Source organism: Myodes glareolus, chromosome 3, assembly GCF_982192425.1.
Source record: "Myodes glareolus chromosome 3, mMyoGla1.1, whole genome shotgun sequence".
NCBI classification, from domain to species: Eukaryota; Metazoa; Chordata; class Mammalia; order Rodentia; family Cricetidae; genus Myodes; species Myodes glareolus.
Genome location: NC_142028.1, coordinates 54,116,612 through 54,136,066, shown reverse-complemented (window position 1 = coordinate 54,136,066; position 19,455 = coordinate 54,116,612). Strand labels below are relative to the sequence as shown.

The following is a 19,455-nucleotide window of genomic DNA, read 5'->3' as shown; positions in this document are numbered from 1 at the left end:
ACATACAAAACAAAAACAAACAAACCTTTTTCTTAAAAAATAGATGCACCAATCAATACACAAGTAACACAAAGTAACTTCTCACCTGCATCTAATTTCATGAAATATGTTGGTTTCTCAACAACGATGTCACATTTAGCATCTTCTATAGGCCTGAAATTGAGCTGAGTATAGCCCTGTAGCTCAGCAAACCTGGAATTGTGAATCGTGACATAATTTGAAAGTGATTCTTCCAAACATCCCGTTGCAACACCATAACCTGGACCTGCCCATGAGGCAGATTTTATTTCCAGTATAAAACAGTCCTGTGGACTGCCTTCCCTAATTTCTGACATTATAGACTCAGATACCAACTTTAATGTTGAGACAGAAATAAAAATGCTTTCAAAATTCAGACTAACTCACAAGACAGTCCAATTGGAAAGGCCCCACAAAATGAAAAGGACTGATGTGTCAACAGAGATCCAACAAGGTGTTCTGGCACTGGAGGGCTTAAATGAAAAGATGTGTGGGCCATAGAAACTTGTACAGTAGACTTCTTGGGTTCTGAGAAAAATCATATTCTAAAATGATCTAGAGCCTCAGAAAGACAGAAGACAGGAAAGCTTCTGATGTGGGAGTCCCCTCTCTGTGTTGCTTGTATTGGTTAATGAATAAAGAAACTGCCTTGGCCTAATAGGGCAGAACTTAGGTAGGCGAAGAAGACAGAACTGAATTCTGGGGGAAGAATGCAGAGTCAGAGAGTCGCTATGGATCCGCCAGATACAGACACTGAGAATTTTACCTGGTAAGCCACTGCCACGTGGTGATACACAGATTAATAAAAATGAGTTAAATTAAAATGTAAGAATTAGCCAAGAAGAAGTTAGAGCTAATGGGCCAAGCAGTGATTTAATGAATACAATTTTTGTGTGGTTATTTCAGGGCTAAGCTAGCCGGGCGACCAGAACAAATAAGTGGGCCCTCCTCCTGCAACAAGCTTCTCTGAAGATTAGGAAACATGTGTGGAAGCCACAGGTAGGATTTTCATCCCAGCAAATGACAAACACCAGCACGTGAAGCAGACTGTCTTGGGCTAACTGAAGGTCACCAGCAGCTCATGTGAATTATATCAAACAGTCATCAAAAACAATGTGAAAACATGGTGGTTTAAAAACTGCTCACAAGTCTTTATCTCTCGCCCTTCCTTCCTTATATACAAATGAGCTCTCTCCCTGCATTGTGTAGAGGCCAGAGGGTAATGCCAGGATGTCTTCCTCAGTCACTTCTCTACCAGAGTCTCCCTCTGAACCTGGACCTTGCAAGCTCAGCAGACTGACTAGACAGTGAGCCATTAAGGTCACAGATGGGCACCACTGTGCCTGGATGGTCTTATGTGGATGCTGAGAATTAGAACTCAGGTTCTCATGCTTCAGCAGCAAGCACTTAACCCATTAAGCTGTCTCCCCAGCCACATGAGTTCCTTAGTACTGCTCCCTTCAAAAGGTGGAAGACAGATAAATATGGTATAGAGTACCTATAACCTCAGTACTCAGGAAGTTGAGGCAGGAAGATCACAAATTCCAGGTCATACTGAGTTATTTAAAAACAAAACAAAACAAAAAAAACCTATTTTTTTTTTAAGAAGAAAAAAAGAAAGCCTGGAGAGATGGCTCAGCAGTTAAGAGTGCTGGCTACTCTTCCAGAGGACCTGGGTTCAAATTCCAGCACCCACATGGCAGTTCACAACTGTCTATAACTCCACTTCCAGGGGATCTGACACCTTCACATCAATATACATAAAATAAATAAGTTAAATAAACTATTTTTTAAAAAGAGAAGAAAAGAAATTTAAATTAATGCCTCCCCAGCCCCTAAATAGGGTCATAGCTCAAGGGCTTACTTCTAACCAACAGAACACAATAGTGTGTCCCTGCTGAAGTTAGGTTACACAACACTGCAGCTTCCATCTTTAGGTATATATACTCACGCTCTGGAGGAAGCTGGCTGCCATGCTGTGTGTGAGTAGCACTAGTAAGAGACCCACAGAGTGAAAACTGAATCCTCCAGTCCATAGCTAGACAGACACCCAGGCTCTGAGAACAGCCTGGGTGAGCCTAGAAGTTAAGTTTTCAGGCCTAGCAGGGCCTAGATGGCAACAGGCCCACCCAACAGCTTGACTGCTGCCTCATGAGGCCCTGCTGAGCTGCCCCCACTCTGACATCAGAACGGGGTGAAATACTAAATGCTTTATTTCAGAGTAAATTTATAGTAGAAATAAATAATAAATATAATGATGCTCTAGAGTATATTTTAGATTAATATGTTACTTGGCAATAAATAATACAATTATACCCCGAGGAACTATAATATAGAATCAGATATCAAAATAAACTAGGAATGAAAATGCCTTGCAGAATGAAAGAAGCATCTATTTGTAACAATATGCTCATTACCTAGAAAAATTTTACAACAAACTGACAGCTACCATATAAAGATAGATTAGATTATTATTCCTAATATTTTGCTCACCTGAGAAACTAACTTTATATAAGAGCAGCCCATATGATCATAAGGGAAGTGCATGAGCTTTTGTGGATGACAGAGAATTCTGCATTCTAACGAGGGTGGTGGTCACATGTTCCTAGACATGGGATATAAATTTCCTAAAGTGCACATTTGAAAACAATAAGTGCACATGGCAGCACGGGAGAAGCCCACATACGTGTGGTTAATAAGACTGTACCAATGACAATTTCCTGCCTTGGTAACTGTGCTGAGCTTACATGAGACATTATCACTCCAGGAAGCCAGAGTAAAAGTACAATGGGAATTCCTACATGATGTTTACACTCCCATGAGCCCAAAGTAGTTAATAAATAAAACGTTTTAAAGCTCAAAATCTCATCACTGATGGTAAAAGCTGGCTTCAGAAAGAGGAAGGTAGGAGTGTCCAGTGCCTAAAATGCTCTGCTTTTTAAGCTGAAATAAAGTTACATGGGTGGGTTCACTTTTTCATTAACCAAACTCTACACGTGGGGGAGGGGCAGCATGTTTCATAAAGTGTGCTTCCCAAAACACATACAGAAATTGTGAGTTAATAATGTTCCATGTCAATTAATTTTTCTTTCATTTACAAACAGCAAACTTTACAGCTGCTTTTTAAATTTTTATGAACTAATATCTTCTTATATATACTGAGGGATTGATTCCTCTGTCCCCGTCATTCCTCAGAAGCTCATGCCTGTACAAATTAGGTAACCTTTTCCCTTTCAGAGCGCCTTCCAAAATCTAAAAATGCCAAACAAACATAATACTTTAGAGACATATTTTTAGAGAACAAAATCATGTTACCAAGACTGCAGAGGGCTTTTGCGCTGACCTTCAGACAGCAATGCATGCCTGTCCAGTTTACAGTGTCCACCAACTTCACCACCCTGGAGAAAATCTTCCTTGAATCTAGTGAGCGTTTAAAAAAAAAAAAAACAAGCTGGAAAAATTTCCCATTACTCAAGTTGCTGGGTTGGAACTAATTTCCTAACAACCTTTTCAACAGATAAAAGATTTATTTATTTTTATTTGATATATGGATGTTTTGCCTGCATGTACATCTGGTGCCCATGGAGGCCAGAAGAGAGAGCATCATATGCCCCAGAACTAGAATTAGAGTTAGATGTGAACCACCACATGGGTGCCAAACAACCCCAGATCCTCTGCAAGAACAGCCAATGCTCTTAACAGTTCAGCCATCTCTCCAGGCTCTGGATTTATTTTATTTTATTTTGAAACTGCGTCTCATTGTAACCCATGGTGACTCATTATGTAGCCAAAGAGGATCATGAACTTCTTGATCCTCCTGCCTCCATCTTCTGAAGGCCAGGATGGCAAGCATGTGTTACCATGTCTGGCACATATACCAGAGCCCCCTTTAGAATGTAACTTACAAGCATGTGCTGTATAAATGACCTTATTTATACACTACAAGGAACTCAGTATACCCATGACCCAAGTCAGCAGTGTGATCATCAGGAAAAGGGCCTGGGTCACCCATTCCTCACCTATTCCCTAACCCCTCAACCATTTTACTACAAAACAAATCCAAGACATAGCCCTGCATCTGGGAGTATTTCATAATGCCCTCAGCTTTGATTGCAGCCACACTACCTAAGTACCTGTCATGGGTCCTCTTGATGTTTCTTAAGTCCAGGTACAGACCAGTAGCTCTGCAATACTGAAGGTGCCGGGAACAAGCCAGACTTGAGTCATCCTGGAATACAATTGAGATGAGAACAGTCAGCTGGGAACAGGATCAGCACTGTGAGACTTCACTGGGCTGCCCATGCTGACGTGTTGTGTGTGACCCCACTGCAGAGGGAATTCTCCACTGTTTCTATGCTGTTTTCTCCTTTCCTCCAGTCTAGTCAAGGGTACTTCTGCTTTGGGATAATGTTCTTTTATACTGTAAAGATTTGTTATTTATAGTGACTCAATAAAATGCCGATAGTCAGGCAGGAAGTATAGGTGACCAGACTAGGAGAATTCTGGGAAGAGGAAAGGCAGAGGTGAGTCACCAGCCAGATCCAGAGGAAGCAAGATGAGAATGCCTTACTGAGAAAAGGTACCAAGTAACATGGATAAACATCAATAAAGATTTAAGTTATAAAAGTTAGCTTGTAATAAGCCTAAGCAATAGGCCAAACAGTGTATAATTAATATAAGCCTCAGTGTGCTTATTTGGGACTGAATGATTGCAGGACCTGGTGGGACAGAAACTTCTGTCTACATACTTCTGTATCTCTCTATACATTTTTCTTTCTATGATGATTTCCCAAATGCTCTAGCATATGTACACACATGCACACTTGTGTATATATAATCTATGTATATACTTATGTATGTATGTATATATATATTAAAAACATGGTTTCACTATATAGCTCAGGCTAGGCTTAGACTCAGGATCTTCCTCCTGCCTCTGTTCCCTGTTGTGGGAACTCCTTCAGCCAATACCCTTTAAGATACCAGCCCACTTTGGGCATGGTCTCATGTACTATAAATGCAGATGAAAAGTGTGCATGGGCCTCTTAGCTGCTCAAATTCAGTTCCAGTTCCCAATACACATGCTATCCTTTCTGTGAGTTTGTCCCCAGATAAATAAACCTTTGTTATACTCCATTTCAGGCTATTGTGGAACTTTTTTGTGTACCTACAAAATGACTCTCAAACATTCAGCAATGTACATCCACATAAAACTTAAGAAAGTTTAAAAAGAGTACTTCTAGAGTCACAAACACAGGAGCCAAGTGCAGCTTCTTGGTAGCTGTATTATTTTCAGAAAGACTCTGTTGGCCACAAGCAGAGGCATGGCTCCTTTAAAAATAGCTTCCTGGTTCATACTGGCATGAGCAGCTCTGGCTCTTTTGGGAGGTCTTGCTATGGAGCACTTAAATGGGGTTTATGAACAAAGTGCTACAACTTACTTAAAGGCAACATAGACCCGCTGCATTCTTGGAGCTGGGGTGGTAAGCATGGCTCATAGAGTCGGCAGTGAACATATCTCTGCCATGTTGGATGGGGCAGAGAACAGGCAGGGCTGTGAAGTTGGTCCTGGTCACACCCATTTAGCATTAAAAAAAAAGGTGGTCCTAGTCAGAAAATGATTACAGAAATGCAATAAAGAGAGATTCAGACAAAAAAAAATGGGACACAGTTTTGGATAAATGTACATGGACAATAATAGAGAAGAAAGAGTACAGAAAGTCATAGATTAAAGGAGCAAAGATAATTAAATATTAAAAAGTAATATAGCAAAAAATAAGCCACATAAAGATGGAAAATACACAGAGTCTGGACTATGTACATTATTGTGTTCTTTGATTTTTTTGACTACAGAGAGACATTTGATTCTGAGGGCTGCTAAGCTAAACCAACATATATATTTTAAAGGTATCTTGACTTCAAAATTTGAACCTAAAGATATGTTACATTGGAAAAGAGATTCTGCTTCTGTTTCCACAGAAAATGAGAACATGGCTATTCCTTCCAGGTTAATATGGTTCGATGGAACAAGATCTCCAAAAAGGTCTCCATGACTCCTAAAAATATTTCATCCAACAAACAGCAGGAAGTAGTTTGGAGAAAACAGCACCCAAATCCTCAAAATGATTGTTTATAAATGTTTGTTTTCATTTAAAGGGGGTGTGATCTAGAAATGAATACTTTACATTGGTATGGATCTTGGTGTGTGGATAAATTTAAGGTTGATTTTGTTACACTGCGTATATGTATTTCTGTTCTTGTTTAAGATATTATATTTCTGCAGCTCATTTTAAAATGTAATGTATAATTATAGATTAATAGATAGTCATTTATAATAATCAAACTTATAAAGATATCTTGACTTCAAAATTTGAATCTAAGGATATATTACTTTGGACAAAAGATTCTAATTTTGTTTTCACAGAAGATGAGAACCTGTGGATTCCTTCCAGGCGAATGTGGTTATATGTTAGTTAGGTTTTCTAGATGTACAAAGATAGAATTCAGATGGATAGGTAATCTTCAAATCTTTCAAATACCTACAGAATATGGCATTTAAAATGTTTTAGACTTTTCTAAACAGTGAGACATGTCTGCTTCTGGTAGCACCAATTACTTCAAAAGGATGATGGGCATCGAAGAGGCTCCTTATAGAGTTTGGTAGCCTTCTAGAAACTGCTCTTGTCTTGCTTAATGGTATGCTGTTTGAACTGGACATGCAAGAGTCACAGAAAAGTGACTGCCGAACATTCCAAAAGACAGGATGGTCCTTCAGGGTTCCTGCTTCACAGATGAAACTGCCAGACATTCTATAGGATACAGAAGAAAGTGACTGACAAACTTCTAAGATAGGCAAAACAGCCTTTCAAATTTTCTGCTTCATAGAAAAGTCTGCCAGATAAATACTATGGGCCTGTAGGCTGAAAATGGATGCCGCAATGTTACAGAGAAACTTTGGATGACCATCCAGGCAGCAAGGTATCTCTGTCAATTCTAAAGTTTTGAAAGTTGCTTATAATGCACTTCCTACTTACTTAGGTAATATTATATCCTTCTGGGGTCTATGAAGAGCTGAAGACAGATTGTAATAGTTTTCCTTAGTTATGATAAAAGATAATGACACTTTAGACTCACAAAGATAAAATAGATGATAGTATATTTTCTGTAATTTTGCCAGATATTAGCTGGGTGGTAGTGGTACACGCCTTTAATCCCAGCACTTAGGAGGCAGAGGCAGGCGGATCTTTGTGAGTTCGAGGCCAGCCTGGTCTACAAAAGCTAGTTCCAGGACAGACTCCAAAGCAAGACAGAGAAACACTGTCTCAAAAACCATAATAATAACAACAACAACAATAATAATATTGCCAGAGAAAAATATATTAAATATTGTACCTGTAATTCTTGCTTGAACCTGTTATGCTATATGTACTTTTACTATGTTAAAGTTAAAACTTTTCTTTCTATTTAGACAGAAAGGGGGAGATGATGTGGTCTAAATATTGTTTTACCATTGGTTAATAATGAAGCTGCTTTGGCCTGTAGCAGGGCAGAATATAGCCAAGCTGGAAGAGATATACAGAACAAGTTGGTAGAGTCAGAGACTTTGCCGAAGGAAACAGATGTCGGACCCTTATCAGTAAGTCATAGCCTCCTGCTGATATACAGATTAACAGAAATGGGTTAACTTGTGATTTAAGAGTTAGTTAATAAGAAACTTGAATAGGCCAAGCAGTGTTGTAATTAATATAGTTTCTGTGTGATTATTTGGGTCTGGGTGGACAGGAAACAAACATGTTGTCTCTGATTATAGCCCCCAAGCCCTGGGAACATAGACAAATGTCACCACACACTGCTTCATTCAAACAAAATTATTTTAAATTACATTTGTTTATTTTATGCATGTGTTCACGTGCCTCTCTATACAGGGGCAGGTGAGAAAATAATTTGCAAGCGTCTTCTACCACTCAGATGCCAGGCACTGAACTCAGGATGTCAGGCTTGGAGGCAGGTACCTTTACCCACTGAGCCACCTCATAGGTCCTCAAATTTTAAAGCCAAGAAATATATATATATATATATATATATATATATATATATAATATATATTCACTCCAGTCCCCACCCACTAAAGAACAATCCCTCAGAATGATTTCTACCCATTAAGTACTGAAAAAAGCCTTTTCTAAGGAGGAGCCAAAGGAAACAAGGAAGCTGTATATGAAAGAGACATTCAAATGCAAGTCTGGGCAGGCACGCTGCCAATCTGAATGTGAGGCACTTCCGCAAACAGTCCCATACATGTTGGGGGACTCTGTGTCAACAGCAAGGAAAGGGAGGGTGCCATTTAACTGTTTTCCCTAAAACTTCCAGTGAAAGGGGAGCCTGAAGCTCACCCTGTTTAGTGTTTGTGAATCCAGTCTGTAAAAGATCACAACGAACTGAATGCTTGCATCCCTGAAAGATTCATGGTGAAACCCTAACTCTTGCATGGAGAGGAGGCTTGAGGGGTAAAGGTGCTTACAGCAAAGCCTGACGACCTGAGCTGTTCCCTAGATGAAGGAAGAGAAAGTCACCATGGCGGAAGTAGAGAACCAGCTCCTACACGATGTCTCCCGACCTCCACATGCCATAAACACACACGCTAAATAAATAAATGTGAAGATAAATCAATCATCAGTCAACCCCAGTTATCAATGTGATGGTAGTAGGCGGTGGAGATTTCTGAGGTTATGCGCGGGAGTCATGACAGATATTCATGCCTGCTCTGGTCTGAATATGAAATGACCCCCACAGATTCAGTGCTTGAACCTCTCGTTGCTGTCTGGGAAAATTGTGGCACCTATAGGAGATGAAGATTTGCCGGATGAATGGGTCACTGGGACACACCTGGAGATTTGATAGTCCTGTCCACACCCCCTCCCTGCTTCCTGAAAGCTGACGCAATGCCATGGATGCCTCTTGCTCCTGCACCCAAACCTTCCCAGCTATAATGAACCGAACTCCCTCACACAGCGAGCCAGAATCAGCTGCCTTGCTGCTTGTCGATTATTTTGGTTACAGTAACAGGAAGAGTCACTATAAGATCCTTCAAAAGGAGACCACAGAGAGTGCCCTTCCTCTTTCCACCCCATAGTGACCCAAAGACAGGCAGCTGTCTGCAGTCTGGAGGAAGGCTGGCACCTAGATTGTGGGCCTCCAGTCTCCACTCTTCCAGTCTTTGGTACTGTGTCGGAGCATCCCAAAGAATGAACTCAAGCGGTCACCTGCTGATTGCATAGTACACACCAAGGCAGACGCAAGTTCAGGAAAGCTCTGCACAAGCCACCATGAGACAACTATGCAAGGAGAACTCAGACCTCCTCCCCTGGCCTTCCCATGGAAGCAGCTAGACCGGAGCCAAATGTGTGCCTGTGGCTACGACTCCCAACTGTTGCCTTCATTCCCTTTGGTACAGCTGACAAAAGCTCTGAAAATGACACCCTCCAATAATACCACAGCACATGTATTCAGTTTGTGTGTGGCACGTGCATGTGTGTAGGTCATGTCCCCTTGCACATACTTGCTGAGGGGCCAGAGGCGGACACAGCATGTCCTGCACTATTATTACTCTCTGCTCTATACCCTTGAGACAGGTCTTTCACTAAACCTGCAGTGAAGCTGGTATCCAACAAGCTCCCAGCAATCCTCCTGTCTCTGCACCCCACAATGCTAGGGTTATAGACATCTGCAGGGCCATATCCAGGTTACTTTGGGTGGATGCTAGGGATCTCAACTCAGGTACTCAGCCAGAACCTGTGCTGAGACTTCTTATATGCAAAAGTTCACTTTATCCCTACTGCATGCTACAAGGTTAGCGTGGCTTTAAGGCTAAGGAACAGGTTTCTATTTCAGGTTGGGGACCTTGCCCAAGAGTCAGGATCTGAACTCTGTAGTCAAAGACCTACTTTCATATCTACTACTTAAAACCACTTCCTGGCTGTGCTGGAGTGTGACATGATGAGAAACACACACAAACACACAAGTATGCACATGTATGTGCATGTACACACACACACACACACACACGTGTAGATGTACCTTTCAATTCTAAGTATATAATTACATAATTCTACAAGACAGCTGTGAAGCCTTGGAGACGCTGCCTACTTCCTCTGAGGGCCCTGTTTGTCCTTCTAGAAAAGTGACATCAGTCTATCTGCCCTGCTGTAAGAACTATGCCAATCAAACTGAAATACACACAAGACTAAACAAATACAGATCAGTAATGGTCTAGCCATGGTACCTGTCCCAAACAACTGACAATCTGTAAAGATAAGATCTGTTAGTTTTTCTTCTTTGGCTCATGTTGGGGAGAGGTCTAAATCTAAAACTATTTTAATTGCCTCAAAACATAACTCTCTGCTACAGATGTGAAGAGGGTGGGCCTTTTAGAGAAACAAAGTGACCTATCTGGGAACAGTGAGCACAACTCTGAGCTGGGTGTGGCGGTGCTGCCACCATCCGGCCAGCAATGAAGACATTCATTCTCTTCTTGTGCAGCACAGATTATTGAAACAATAGTCCCCCAGGAATTGGAATTTCCTCAGGAATTTCATGTCCGGAGAAGGAAAAGGTTGTAACCTGGTGCCAATCCGGGAGAGGGAGAAGGGGTTGGAGGAAAAGAGGAATGGGGAGAAGGGGGGATGGGTGCGTGCAGCGAGGGCAGTAGCTTTCTCCTAGAGAGAGATTCCCCTAGTTTTAACCCTGCAGGAAAGATCGAGGCCAACACAACAGTGGGGCAGTGGCCAGCAGGACCAGGACCACACTGTTACTGCGTCTGCTCCGTGGCACGTGCCTGCTGCCCTCTACTGAGACTTCAAGTTCATGCTGTACCCTGAGGATGGGCTGTTCTAGGTATTGTTTTAAGGTGTGTTCCTTTTGCTGTATTTGTCTGACTCTGTGAAGCTGTGATTCTTTGCCTGTCTAAAACACCTGATAGTCTAAGAAAGGGCTGAACAGTCAATAGTGAGGCAGGAGAGAATAAACAGAAGGGAGAGAGTGTAAAATACAAGGAGAAATATGGAGAAGAGAAAGAAAAGAGGAAGAGTCAGGGTCAGCTACACAGTCAACCATGCAGTAAGAGCGAAAATAAGATAGAGAGAAGTAAGAAGGAAAAAAAAACAGAGAAAAACGGGTAGTCAAGATAATTTAAGATGAGAAAAACTGGCTAGAAATGAGCCAAGCTAAGGCCGGGCATTTATAATTAAGAATAAGCCTCCGTGTATGTGATTGATTTGGGAGCTGGGTGTTGCCCCCTCCCCCGCAAAAGCCAAAAGAGGAAAAAGAATAAAAGCAAAGAGTAAAGGAAAACCAGCAACTACACAGGACATTATAGAGAAAGCCACTAAACCACTTTACTGCCCTTCCTTTCCCAGTGTGACCGCACGGAATAAATCTCCTTTCTCTGCCTTTCCCTAGTCCTTGCCTGCTTTCCTTCTCTAGACGGTGAGTGGAATGGGTCTAGCTTGTTCAGGCTGCTCCGGGCCCAGGCTCTGACTGTAACAACTCCACCTCTAGTTTCTGACTATGAGTCCGGTACCAAGGATGGACCAGAAAGACTGTGGGTCTGGGGCTAGCCTAGGCTATACAGAGAAGCTATATTAGTGGGCCATCTTGTTTTAACATCACAAGCAAAACAATAAAACAAATAATAATAATAAACAGTTAAACAAAGCAAGCTTATTCAAGCAGCTGGACACTCACTGTTCTTTCGGGCTGACAGAGCATGCGTATCTCCTCCAGTCGCTCTCGAGCATAGCCAAAGTCAGCTTGCTTCCAGAACATGTCCTCAGCCGACTCCAGAGTATCTGTCCTATTAGTGAAGAAAGACGTTTCAGGACTTTGTTTAAGCTTTATTTTATGTGTGTTAGTATTTTGCATGTATGCATGTATGTGCTCCCGTGTGCATGCCTGATGCCTACAGAGATAAGAAGAGGGCATCAGATCCCCTGAAACTGGAGCTATAGATGGCTGTGAGTACCATGTAGGAGCTGGGAACTGAGCCCGGGGCCTCTACAAAGGGCAGCAAGTGCTCTTAACTGTTACGTCATCTTTCCACCCCCATCCCATCTACTTTCTTTTTTCTGGTCTTGAATTTTCTTTCTATCGATTGAATTGTTAGAAGTCTATTTGTACCTTATCTTTTAAAGTAAACCATCACATTTCCCCCTGTTCTCCCTCAAATTATCACCATGTACATAAAGATACCAAACAAATTATTCACAGACTATTCCTTTATAATAAAAAGGCACAACAGAAATCTATGAAGTTGGGGTCATCTGGAACTAAAGAAAATAGTGTTATTTACCATGTTACCTTTGCCCAACTCATTACCCATGTGCTTAGGATTACTAATTATATTTGACTTCCCCTTGGGCATAGATAGCTATTCTTTCAGAATCTGTAAGATGCTTCCCGTTCTTCTTTTTAGCATATACAGGGGGGGAGGTTCTATTGTCAATGTAGTTTCTCCCTCTGACAGAAGAAATAACAGTTATTCCTCTCATTGTGAGATGGATTGAATTCATGACCTGGGTAAATAAATTAACATCTTCAGGAATTACTATGTGCCAGAGAGTCTAGCTGGGACTCAGGGGGTCAACATGCACTTCAAAGAACACAGACTCAGACAGGAGGAGGGGAGTCCATAGGGAGACTTACCATCCCATGTCAACGTAGCTGCAAACAGGGTAACCAAATCTAAACTCTGGTTTGCAGGATTTTTCATAACCCCAGCAGTAGTTTAGATTTCCTAGATGTTTCTAGAACATAAAATGTGTACCTTTAGAATTATCTCCCAGCCTCTGATGGTGAGAAGTGACTTTTGGCCGTTCTTGACAGAATGTTTCCCACTTACATTCATATATATATATATATATATATATATATATATATATATATGCTCATTATATAATATATATATATTCATGCAACATTCTGAGATGGGCAGGCTCAAGAATCCCCACAATTGTCCTTACTCTCTCCTCCATATCTGCTCTATAACCAAAGCCCAGGCTCTAGTTAGACTACCAAAGACAACCTGAATTAGAATTTCCTGAGTTATCTTAAGAAACTGTCTTCTTTCTTTCTCTGAAACAAACTGATTCTATATTCAGTCACTGGGGGGGGGGGAGCAAAAACAAAAACCCCATATCCTTTGGCATTTCTGTTGCTAAAGGAGTCCGTGAGAAGGATGGCTCAGCGACTTCACTCATCCATCAAGAGCAGCAGAAACAGCACAAGGTCAGGGCTCTCCAGCCCTGGAGACCAGTGCTCCTCTGCAAGGCCCAAGAGCCAGGCTGGTCGGATTCCATGTGCTTCCTGTGCCAGCACCATGGGAAAGGAAGTGTCTTACAATACCCCGCTTTGATCTCTAAAACCTCCGGAGACATCTTAATGGGTTCTGAGCCCTTTCCAAGCTCACAGGATCTCACTTATTTGGAGCCAAGGTTGAGGTGTGACTTCTAAAGTGAAGGGCTAAGAAGTCGCCTAAGTGCAGAGAGGGGAGGTGTGACATTCTTTACTCTGGCAAAATGTTCTTTTCTTCCTGAAATCTCAAGCACTTCATTTTTCTGAATATGAAGATGGCTTTAGTTGCCTGTTAATTTTTACTGTTGTATTGATGCTGAATTTCTTTCTTGCGAGTGGGATATAGTTTTAACATAATTCGCGTACCTTAGGAATATTACATGAAATGAAAACAATGATTGGCTCATGGCAAAAACTAGAAGCCCAGCTTTTGCTGTGAGTTATGAAACAGAATAACTAGCCAGCCAAAATTGCATCACTGTATGAATGACAGCAAGGTAGGAATGTGAGAAAACATATGTATGAAAATGCCATCATGAAACACATTGCTTTGTATGCTAAACTCAAAAATTAACCTAAAAATATAAAAGAGTAAATGAAAAAAAAAAGCTAAAAATAGTATGCTGATCATGAGAAAATGAATGAGGAGAAATAAGACCTACCTTATATGGACAGTGGGAATCCTCCTTGCAGACAGAGGCAATATGCCTGTTATTGTGCAAGAAGAAGGGAATGTGCTTCTCTGGGAGGCGGAGGCTGGAGTAGTCATAAAGGGCCTTGCCTGGAATACTGTCAGCCTCAGAATGAGCCTCATCTTGGCCACTCAGTGGGACTTCATGAAGCAATACTCCAAAGACAAGCAGCATTAACATAGCAACCTGCAGACCTAGAGACACAATTGAAAACACAAGCACTAATGGCGATGGCAATCACAGACGGCTGTGACTAAGAAAGCCTCTTTAGACAGGTGGGGGGGACACACAGATAATCCCAACACACGGACAGAGGTAGAAGGATGTCTGTGAGTTCAAAGCCAACCAGGATCATTTCACCTTTTAGGATATGAAGTTGGGAGGCTGTTGGGTGCAAATATATTTGAAATACATTGTATGCACGTGTGAAATTCACAAAACATAAATTTAAAATAGTACCTTGTTTAAAAATTTCAAATCCCTCTTTAGGGTTGGTCAGATAGCTCAGTCGCAGAGTGCTTGCCTCGCACGTACAAGGCCCTGGGTTCAACCCCCAGTTCCACACAGTAAATAAATAAATCCCCTAGAAACACTAAACGGCTAAGCACGATTACTATACGCTTTACTATGTCAACAAATCAAGTTTCTTTGTACACCAAATATTTATTGAGCACTTGCTAGCCGAGCGCTGTGCTAGGAGCGAAGTACACAAGTATGGGAAATATATCCCACACAACTTGGCACATTGCAGAGTAGATTATTCAGAGAGACCCCAGAACTAGAACCCTTCTGTGTACAGTGGTAAACAGTGGATACAGGCATAGGCCCCTCTACCTCACATCCCCTTGGGTGCCCAGGAAAAAGTACAACTGATGGTTGTGACCTTGCAGCGCCAACCCTCCCTGGCCTGGACCACCTCCCTTGCCACAGAAACCCAGGCACCTGTACATTCCACCATTAAAGCTGTTGACAAGGCTCAGCCACCCTGTGCCTCTCCGAGCCTCATGTATATGAGGCACACGCGAAAGTTTGTGGGTTCTCTCCAACCCCCGTTAACTGTCTACTGTCAGTTTCTCTCACAAACTAGCCATCATCAGATTTCAGAAGAAAAGAATTCATTTCAAATCTTCCTATACAGGTCTAAACAAAGCATTAACATTGTGAAAAGGGACAATGGTCAAGAATTTGCTGGATTTCTGCTCACCTACCCAGGACAGGCCCTAACTCTCAAGTCGGTTTCTCCTATATGTCCCTGACAAACTCACACCATTCCACCCCTTCTATTGGCAGCAAGGCTTCTTTTCCCCTGCATGTCTCTTCCAAGATAACTCATCACACCCTGGGCCAGTCCACAGTAAAGAGGACTTATATCCTTTACCTGGACATAAGGACAACGCAACATTTTAAAATCAGCTTTCACTGACTATTACACACAGGCCACTCTGTTGATCCTAGGAGCAAGGCCTTTGAGGGCTTGAGCAGTACCTAAAGAGGTCTTACTTTGGGAGCCACCCCTTGTAAATCCAAATGAAAATTTTTAGTTGGAACTTCGATCTAACAGCACATTACTAGCAATTTCATAAAATTTATAAGTGCATATTGACAGAAATAGTAACTCCTTAACAATGAAAATACATAACTCTAATCCTTGGAATCATCCAGAAGCTGCTTATGTTTTGGATAGGTTAAAACCCGAAAGAAATGAAGCACACTACCTTAAAAGCATGCCACAAGAGACCTTATTCAGCGCTGTTTTAACGGAAAGGAATGACTAAGAGAGAAAAATTAACCAGAAAGTCCTCAGTCAGAGACCCTGGCTCAGGACGCTTGATCTTCCCTATTGAATGAATACCAAATCTCTCAAAGCAAAGTCACGGGCACTGCGCAGCCCTGGACACAGTAACTCACAGAGCAGAGACTAGTGATGAGCGTGAAGAACGTTGCCCACTCCACACCGACATCACTCAGTACAGAACAACTGGATAATTAGCAGAGAAAACATTCCTAGCACCAAAGTCTGCTCGCAGTTCTCAGGGCAGTAATCCTGCTCTCTGATTCCCAGGGCTACCTGGGCCAGTGCCAACCTCAGGATCACAGTGAGCCACCCAGTCCTTGGACTCACCCTTTCACTTATAAAGTCACGGATATGACTACATCCTGAATTTCGGTTATCCAAATCCACCACCCAGCAATGAGTTCTAGAAGTTACCTAAACTCAGCCATTCGCGGAGAAATGTAATCCTTGGCCATGAGGAAAATCTAAAGAGGCAGACCAGACAGTTGACTTTTGCAAGGGAGGGCACGTACCCACTTGCACACGCTGGGTGATGGTGGCTGTGGAGCATGAAAGTACAACCTCGGGGCCTGGCAGAAAGCAGAACGTCTTCCTGGAGTTGAGTCCTCTCTCAAGACTTGGCAGGGATGGGTGGATGCCCAGTTCCAGCAAATGGAAGCTTTAGTAGGTGAGGCCACTGCGTCCTTTTGCACAAAACTGCCGAGCACGTTCCACTCGTGTATGGCTTGATTGGATTTCCACGGGCCTAAAAGGAGAGGCAGAAAAAGGTAAAAATCTGAACGTGAAAGAGGAGACCCGGGGTTACCACCAGAGACAACCACAGGAGTGGCTTTGGGCAAAGCTCAGCAACGGAGCCAGCCGTGGTCAGATCAAAAGTGCATCTGGTTCTCAAAGACTCTAGTCTCAAGGTAGGTGAGCAGATGGTGCTCAGACAGGGATTGGCTGCCTGAGGTGCCGAGGTGGTTATTCCCCCCCACACACACACACTCCCCCGGCTGTCTCCGGAAAGTCAACCCCTCCCTGGTGTGAACGGGTCAGCCTTCTGGGTCCCACAGCAGCCAGCCCCAGCCTGGCTGCTTCGGAAACCGCGCGGTCCGGCAGGCAGGCGCTCGAATTCCAGGTGTGCAGGGGGTAAGATCTGGAGAGTGACTCCGCCCCAGCCTGGGGATCTGGGCAACAGGGCAGGCCTGGCCAGCCGTCGCCCTTGCCCGCGGATACCAGCAGGCTGGGGGGGGGGGGGGGGCGGCGAGCTGAAGGCCGCGGAGGTGCAGGCGCCGGCGGGGAGCAGGCGAAAACGGAGTGAGGCCCACCTGCAGCTGGGTTGTGGAGAAGCGGCGGCTGCTCCCAAGCAGTAAGGCGTCACCGCCGGCAGCCGTGCACCGGAAACCTCGGGCGCCCAAGCCGGGCCAGGGGGCGCCCGGGAGCAGCCGCGACACCTTGGCCTGGGGCTCCAGGGCGGACCCGAGTGACCCAGGCCACACCCGGCGGCCCGACTGTCTGGAGGGCTCTGTTGGCCACCCATCAGCTAAGTTACCGAGACTACGTAGGACCCGCAGCTTAATACAAGCACCCGTCGAACTTGAATCCACCCCAGACGCGGGACACACGCATACATTCCCCCAGACTCGGGACACCCATCTCCATCTCTCCAAACGTAGGACACCCGCCTACATCTCCCCAAATGCGGGACACTTGGCTGCAAATCCGTGGCAGTTCCTCCGGGCAGGTCACTAGCACCCAAGAGCAGGCGCTGTTACATGTCACCTATGGCTAGAATTTTACTGCTTTTTCCAAGTCGTTGCCTTGATTTTCAAATGAAACTGAATGTAGCGGCACACTGTCTGGTGGGTAGTGAAGATTCTGGAGATTCCACGGAGTTTTACTTGTCCATGAACTGCCTAAGTTCAAAGGCTACTCTAATTTTTATGATTTTGCTATTTCATGATTATTTCTATTCTGGTTGCTTATTTATGTGGTCATTCACATTGATGGTTGCATGTGAATTTCCCATTCTTTTCTGTTCCTGGCACCTTGCAGTTCCAGCATGTCTTCTGGAACGTGGTAGAGGCAACCATTAAATCTGATTCAAGACTTGCCATGCCGGGTACTAGGAGTTGAACTCAAAGCTACTAATTCACACTAGCAAGCATGATGACTTCACCTTGTGCATTTTACTGTAGCAGTGACTCTGGGAAATGTTCCTTTCAGCCTATTATTGTGTCAGAAAATGCAACTTTTCTGTTAGTAAATGCAAAACAAATGGGTGTAGTCATTTTAAACCAACTTTAAATGAGCTTCTTTTGAAGTGCAATTAATATACAATTAAAAACACATGACAGTAGGTGAAAGGTTTCTAAACAGATTAGTCGAAGATAAAGTAATCAAACTGGTAAGCAATCTACTTGGTGCTCTTTTAGATACCAACATACTGAGCAGTCGTTGAGATTTGTAGGAAACAAGCTATGGGATTTTAAAGATGAAACTGAGTTCTGTATGTACTGTTAACAGCCATTCCCAGTTTCCTCAAAATAAATCATAAAATCTTAATTTTTGACTCTCTTCAAACTGATATTAACATAAACTCAAATGCCACCACCAGACAACTGGAGAAGTGAGTGACTAAGCCAGCTGTGCGGTGTTGGCTTTCAGTGACAACAACAAACCCCCAAATAATAAAATTAGGAGATTTGGGTTTTTTTTTTAGCTTAGTTCAAGTGTTACTTCCTGGACCACAAACATGGCTCAGGGTACTTGCTGCATGATGAAGGAGAGAATCAAATACAGCACTAAGCAAGCGCAACAAGGAATTCATGGTATGAATCACACCACATCATCACCACACATCACTGTGTGGAAAAGGAACCAATCCCTTACCTGAGAGGTACAGCACAAACACGAATGTACTACTTCACAGGTGAGAGAATATTTTAAATGTTTACTTAAAGGAAGGAATATTGGTATACAAGGACAAGTGATTTTGGAACTATGCAGACAGTTATATTATAAAACAAAATTCTTAAAAAAAAAAAGCATTCCTTGACAGCTGAAATGGACCTAGATTCTTCCCAGCTGCTACATATAACACAAAGGAACTACCTCAAACAACTTCCAAACACAAATTGCACCTCCTTAGTAGGAATTACCTTCAAGACTGGAAGAAGTAAAACAAACAAAAGAACTTAGACTGTTCTCAGCAAATGGGCGATCCGTGACAACATGGCACTTGTGCGATGTGCCAAGCTGAAGTGGGTACAATGGTGGCTCTGACGCCGCATGTCCCACCACACAGGTCTATGGACAAAGAAGCACCTCTCTGAATTATATTAAAATGAAATACATGAGCAGATTTTCAAATCCTTATTTAAATCAGATTCATGCTTATTTATATTACCTTTCATGTAGAATTAAAATAATATCAGCCTATATTTTAAGCCCTTTACAGAATATAGCTAATTTTTTAAAGTTTCAAACTGACCAAAAATAAAGAAAACTGGAACAGCTTTTTTTTGTAATGAAAATGAGAAATGATTCCCAAGAACATATATGTATATAATATTAAACAAACAGTAGTAAAATAAGACATTTTCACTCATTCCTCTTTAA

At 42.6% G+C, this 19,455-nt stretch overlaps 1 protein-coding gene across 3 annotated transcripts in view; it reads right to left on the bottom strand.

The window, feature by feature from the left end:
* The window catches only part of Eogt (EGF domain specific O-linked N-acetylglucosamine transferase), a 37,758-nt gene extending 20,486 nt beyond the window's left edge, over positions 1–17,272 (bottom strand). The window contains exons 1-8 of one of the 3 annotated variants that reach the window (XM_048438436.3): positions 17,163–17,272; positions 16,365–16,597; positions 14,028–14,251; positions 12,718–12,818; positions 11,761–11,869; positions 4,152–4,246; positions 3,334–3,438; positions 86–192 (exon numbers count right to left, since the gene is read on the bottom strand). In XM_048438436.3, coding sequence (XP_048294393.3) covers positions 86–192; positions 3,334–3,438; positions 4,152–4,246; positions 11,761–11,869; positions 12,718–12,818; positions 14,028–14,237 — 727 coding nt within the window. In that variant the 5' untranslated portion in view covers positions 14,238–14,251; positions 16,365–16,597; positions 17,163–17,272. Of the gene's footprint in view, positions 1–85; positions 193–3,333; positions 3,439–4,151; positions 4,247–11,760; positions 11,870–12,717; positions 12,819–14,027; positions 14,252–15,965; positions 15,988–16,364; positions 16,822–17,162 lie in introns of those variants that run through there. The other 2 variants (XM_085686774.2, XM_048438437.3) reach the window with 2 other exon arrangements.
* Between the last annotated feature and the right edge of the window lie 2,183 nt (positions 17,273–19,455).